The sequence below is a fragment of the Echinops telfairi genome, unplaced genomic scaffold (genome assembly GCF_000313985.2).
Source record: "Echinops telfairi isolate 266 unplaced genomic scaffold, ASM31398v2 ScPeMD7_7473;HRSCAF=8511, whole genome shotgun sequence".
In the NCBI taxonomy this organism is placed as follows: Eukaryota; Metazoa; Chordata; class Mammalia; order Afrosoricida; family Tenrecidae; genus Echinops; species Echinops telfairi.
In genome coordinates, this window is record NW_022111377.1 from 6,318,586 (window position 1) to 6,324,015 (window position 5,430).

Below are 5,430 nucleotides of genomic sequence, written 5' to 3' on the forward strand. Positions count from 1 at the left end.
CCCCCCGCCCCCCCACCTCCTAACCCTGCTGGGCAAATTTCTGAACCTCTCCGAGCTTCCATATCCTCCTCTGTAACATGGGGATGATAATAATTTCCCTAGAGGGCAGCAAGGATCAAATGTGGAAAGCCCTTGGCACATAATTCATGTTCTCCAAATGTTAGATTCCCCTTCCCCGAAAGACTGTATAGTTGTAGACAAGGATTGAAAACTTCAGATCCTGACACAGGTTAAAAATGATCTATTTCCCATTTAGAAAGAATGGCATGTGTCTTTGCAAAATGAGTGCAATTTTGCTTCTGATTGCAAGCAAATTGCATGAGGCTACTACCTCATACTGACAATTCTGTTAGCTTCTCCAGGAAAGAAAAGAAAAGAAAAGGGCTCTGTACGGTGGCATGTTTATTATATGTCAACAACTCAGACCTCAGTAGCTTCAGGGGAGATGAAACACAAATGCTGGAAGGGCTCAGGCGGACAAAGAAACAAGTGGGGAAAATTCCTATCTGATTTCATAAAGGGATTCTTTGAAATAAGATTAAAATAATAATAACAATATTTTTCGTGACACAGCAATCTTCAGAACAATCTTTCATCTTTATTTTAAAGCTGTGATGATGATTAAAAAAAAATTTTTTTTTGAGGGGCGGGTGTCTCGGGCAACTTTCACTTGCTAAGCTAAGGTTCAACGACCATCTAGAACAATGGTTCTCAACCTTCCTGATGCCATAACCCTTTCATACAGTTCCTCTTGTTGTGGTGACCCCCAACTATAACATTATTTTCGTTGCTACTTCATAACTGTACTTTTGCTACTGTTAGGAATTGGGTGACCCCTGTGAAAGGGTCATTTGACCCTCAAAAGGGTCGTGACCCACAGGTTGAGAACAACTGATCTAGAGCAGTACCTTCTCCATCCAGGCCCCTCTGCATCCTGCTGATGTCACGTGGGTGAGGGGACTGGGTTGGGAAGGGAGATGGGGCTTAGGAACATGTAGACGTTTCATTCGAACCTTGACCTTCTGCCAGCTGATGATGGAGCTAGCCTACGTAGGATGGAATGTTTCTCCCCACCATAGGCACAGAAATCAGGGGAAAGAACAATACCTAATTCATAAGAGAATGAAATAATGAAGCTGCCACATTTGATGCCGTCGCCTGTGTCTCGTGAGGCCAAGCTACCTCTTTAAAACCTATGATGTTTTTAAGATAATAAAAAATTTCTTTGGATTGCTGTGAACATGACTATCTCTGAAAGTGAAATCTTGCTCACCCCCTTCTTTCTCTACCTCTCAGATCCTCTGTCATGAATAACAGTCTCTCCTTCCTACCTTTCTCCTTTCCAGGGCCTGCCCTCAAGAAACCATACGACCCAAGAATCAAAATCTCCAAAACGTCAGGTAATGAAAAAGAGCTGTGCTTACATTGAGGGTAACAATTAATCGAAGGTGGCCAGCCAGGAATCCCCAGAAGCCAATTCATATACAACTCAGAGAACAGGACTTGAAGGCCTGGGTTTATTTTGCCCAAGCCAGCAGCTCAAGGTGAATGCCGAGAGCCAGGACCATCATCAAACCTTGTAGAAGTGCTGTAGAGATAGCGCAGTGCCGAGGAGGCCTGGCCATGGCCGGTGGAAGACGAGACCGGCAGCAGAACTTCATGTCACTCCTAAGTTCAAAAGTCTTGGCTTGAGAAAGCTGAAGTGTGCACACTCAACCAGCCTCTGCTGGTGCCAGCCAGGCAGGGTTGACAGGCAAGGGTTGGGTTTGTTTATTTGTTTGTTTTTAATCCTTGTCTTTAGAAAGGAAGATGAGACCAAGGAAAGATCATAAAATTTTCTCTTGCCAGATTCCTGGGATTGCAACAAAAATCCAGTTGGAATAACCACGCCAGGGCTGGGTTTTATGTTTTAAATGTGCACATCTTCCTTTGTAAGTGTTTGGTATTGCATTTCTGCCAGTATGCTCTGCCTGCAAGTTCAGAAAGCCAGTGTGCTAGAGATGAGCTATAGGGATAGGAACCCGGGCTCCAGTGGGCAGATATACTTTAGGCACACCCACGTCCTATAGCACCCCCAAAACTCCTCCCTCTTGGGTGGTGTAATGACCCCTTCCCTGTCTTGAAGCAAGCAGCATCTTTCCTTATAAAAGGATTTGGAAGACTTGGATAGCAATGTGGTGTGAGTCTAGGGGAACTCTCAGGGGACAGTCAGCAAAGCTCCACCTATCCTTCAACCGAGTGCCAAACATATGGACACAAACATTTGCCACCCCTGGGAATCATTTCCCACCTCTGCAAATGGCCAAGAGTGTGCATTTTTGTGTATGTTGCTTTTCACAGGATGCTCGTAGCCCTTCACAGTGAGATCAGCCACATTCTCTCAAGGGACCTCAGGGGTGAGGCTGGAGACAGGGCTTCTAGCAGCCACACCAAGCACATTCATTTACTGTTTGAAAAGACAAACCTCTCCCTACACCCTCCTCCCAGCCACATCCTACACATATGTATACACATAGATCCCCAAGTGGTGCAAGAAGTTTGTCCTCATCTGCTATCCTGATCCTTGTCAGTTTGAGCCCACCCAGTGGCACAGGGGCAGAAAGGCCTGGAAATCTGCTTCCATAAAAATTACCATCAAGAAGACCCCAAGGGAGCAGTTCTACTGAGTAACACGTAGGTCGCCATGAGCCGGAATCAACATGATCACAATGGGTTACACAGCCATACACAGCCATGATGACAATGGGTTACACAGCCATACCGAGTGGAGAAGCATCCAGAAACACGTAGCGTTTGGTGTATAAATCAGAGAGAAATGGAGTCACCAATGTAGTAAGAGAGGAGAATTGATTAGTCTCTTGGGAAGGATTTTGTAGAGTTCAAGGCAAGGCTCTTGATCTTGAATGGAAGTGAAATTGAGGACAGGGGCCAGCTGGAGTCGAAGGTCTTACCCGCTTATCCAATTCTGAGAAGTAGTCAGGATGGCCAAAAGGAAGGGCTCACGTCCTGATCACTGGCTCTACTACTGACCTCCGAAACCCTGAATCCCACCCCTTCCAACCTCCCTCCCATTAGGATAAAGATATAGGGATGCAAAGCATTTGTCACATGACATCGCTGATGTTCATCATGCTGTTCCACCTTCACCATCATCTCATCCCAGACTTTTCCATGAGTCTTGATAGAAGCCCAGCCCTCCTTACCCCACCCCACCCCGATCCTATGGGCTCTTTGCTTCCTGTGCTGGTCAGTACTGATGTGTGCTGCCATCAGTCCTGACTTGAGAGGCCCCGTGGGACAGACCAGGACTTCCCCAGTGCTTGTCCAAGGCTGTGGTCTTTGGGAGAACTGTGGGTCCCATACCTGCAGAGCAGCGGGGTGGGGGGTTCAAACAGCCGACTTTGAGCACGTCACGTGAGTTGGGGTGGGATGGGTTATTAGTTCACCTCTGTAAGGTGGGCATATGAGGAGTGCCGCGAATGTTTCTGGGAGAGTCCCTGGCTTCTTCTGAGGTAGATGGGTCACAGCGCTTGTCCTAAGAAAGGAAGGAAGGAGCCTTATTCTGATGGATCTAGACAATTGAAGGTAAAAGGAAGTGAGATGGAGGAATTCACATAAAACATTGAAGAATGCAGACTTAGTCAGCATTGAAGGTTATGACAAGAAGACCCTTTCATTTATTAAAGCTGTGGTCAATGTCTATATACGTCAATGTGGCGACAGGAAATTTGTATTTGATTTTAAAGGGACGATCTGATGGTGGTATATGATGGGTTATGAGTTGGGCTGCCTGCTAGCTGCAAGGTTGGCAGTTCAAACCCACCAGCTACTCCTTGTGGGAATGATGAGGCTTTCTGCTCCCATAAAGATTTACAGCCTCAGAAACCCACAAGGGCAGTTCTTCTCTGGCCTTCAGGGTCACTGTAAGTTCTAATCGATTCCATGGCAACAAGTGTAGTTTTGGATTTTGGAACATGGAACTATTTACCATGTACTCGCTAGGTGTCTGTGTAGTCACCACACATCCTAATAGCCTTCCTTTTTTTATAAACTAAAGATCCCATCTTTAGTTTGGTGTCAGGGTGAAGTAAGGATTGCATGAGAACATGTATGATGGCATGTCCAAGTGGAAAGCACCAGTAAATGCTTGTCTCTTGTTCTCTCCTTTTTTTCTGGCACCGGCAGCGGATGGAGACCCCCATTTTGTGGTGGATTTCCCCTCGAGCCAGCTCACGGTCTGCTTTAACATTGATGGACAACCGGGAGACATTCTAAGGCTAGTCTCTGATCACATGGGCTCTGGTAAGTTCTGTCCCCATATGGCATCTGGGCACAGGGCAAAGGCATGCACACACACACACCCCTCTGTTCTTAAGATGAATGTCCACTTGTATAAGGGGCGCCCCATCCTGCTCAATGATGGCCGTTGATGATTAAGCACAGGAAGCAGCTGTGTTCTGGGCTTGGCGTCAGAAAGAACATGCAGTGGAAGTTGTGTGACCTTTGGCACACAATCCAGATGCTTCAACGGTCTCCCTTGTCAAATGGAGTTCATGGTACTTGTCCTGCCAGACCCGCAGGACTCATGTCAAGCTCAAGCTACATGGTGGATAGGAAGTTGCTTTGTAAATACTCAAGCGTTATGCAAACGCACGACAAAATGTCGTGACTTTCTGTTTTGAAAAGTCCCAACCTTGTGAGAGGCTAGCGTTGTAAACTCAACTGTCTGCATTCCTGGATGACTTAGGTTTGGACCCCAGAAGCTCCTGGCACAGCTCTGTGTTCAGCGATCACGTGTGAAATGGGCTCAGGACCCTTAGTCTGTAGAGGGACTGGGTGAAAGAAGTTCAAGGATAAAAAGCTTTTCAAGTTCAGTGGCAAGGACAGTGTCCCCATGATGGCCACGAAGACAACCACACAGTCCCACCTGGTGAGGACCAGCTTTGGAGTGGACCTTTTGGCATTTCCTAGATCTGAGAAAATGGACTTGGTGGTGTGTTAGCGTCCAGAGGGTCCCACAGAGACACGTGTGATGTCATTATGTACTGTTTGGTTCCGAGATTTCTTTCCCACATTATTCTCTTTACTGGACAAGCCTGAGAACTAAATCTCTACTTGCTTCTAATTCCAAAGGGGTCAGGAGTGACGTAGAACCCTACCAGGAGCCTACCCCACTGGGGGATGATTGCATGGTTTCTTTATTCAGCTCCACGGGCCTGATGGGTGGCTCAATTGGAAGATATTTAGCCCTGTGAAGTTGAGGATCCTGGGCTCTGCCCAGCACAAGGTTTCTCCTCTTCCCCAGGGAAGGCAGTTTCCTTCTGGAAAAGCCTAAGAAATCACTAGGCAAGATTTAGCGGGAAGATTAACCCCAATGATGCCTGCCCCCCACCCCAGAAGAATTTATTTCAAAAGACAGCACTGAATCTG

At 46.8% G+C, this 5,430-nt stretch overlaps 1 protein-coding gene across 1 annotated transcript in view; it reads left to right on the plus strand.

The window, feature by feature from the left end:
• ITIH5 (inter-alpha-trypsin inhibitor heavy chain 5) overlaps nucleotides 1-5,430 on the plus strand; it is a gene marked incomplete at its 5' end in the record, with an annotated part of 125,102 nt that overhangs the window by 108,552 nt on the left and 11,120 nt on the right. Inside the window, 2 exons of the mRNA XM_045285585.1 lie at nucleotides 1,347-1,400; nucleotides 4,186-4,302. Of these exons, the coding sequence (XP_045141520.1) occupies nucleotides 1,347-1,400; nucleotides 4,186-4,302 (171 nt within the window). The remainder of the gene's footprint in view (nucleotides 1-1,346; nucleotides 1,401-4,185; nucleotides 4,303-5,430) is intronic.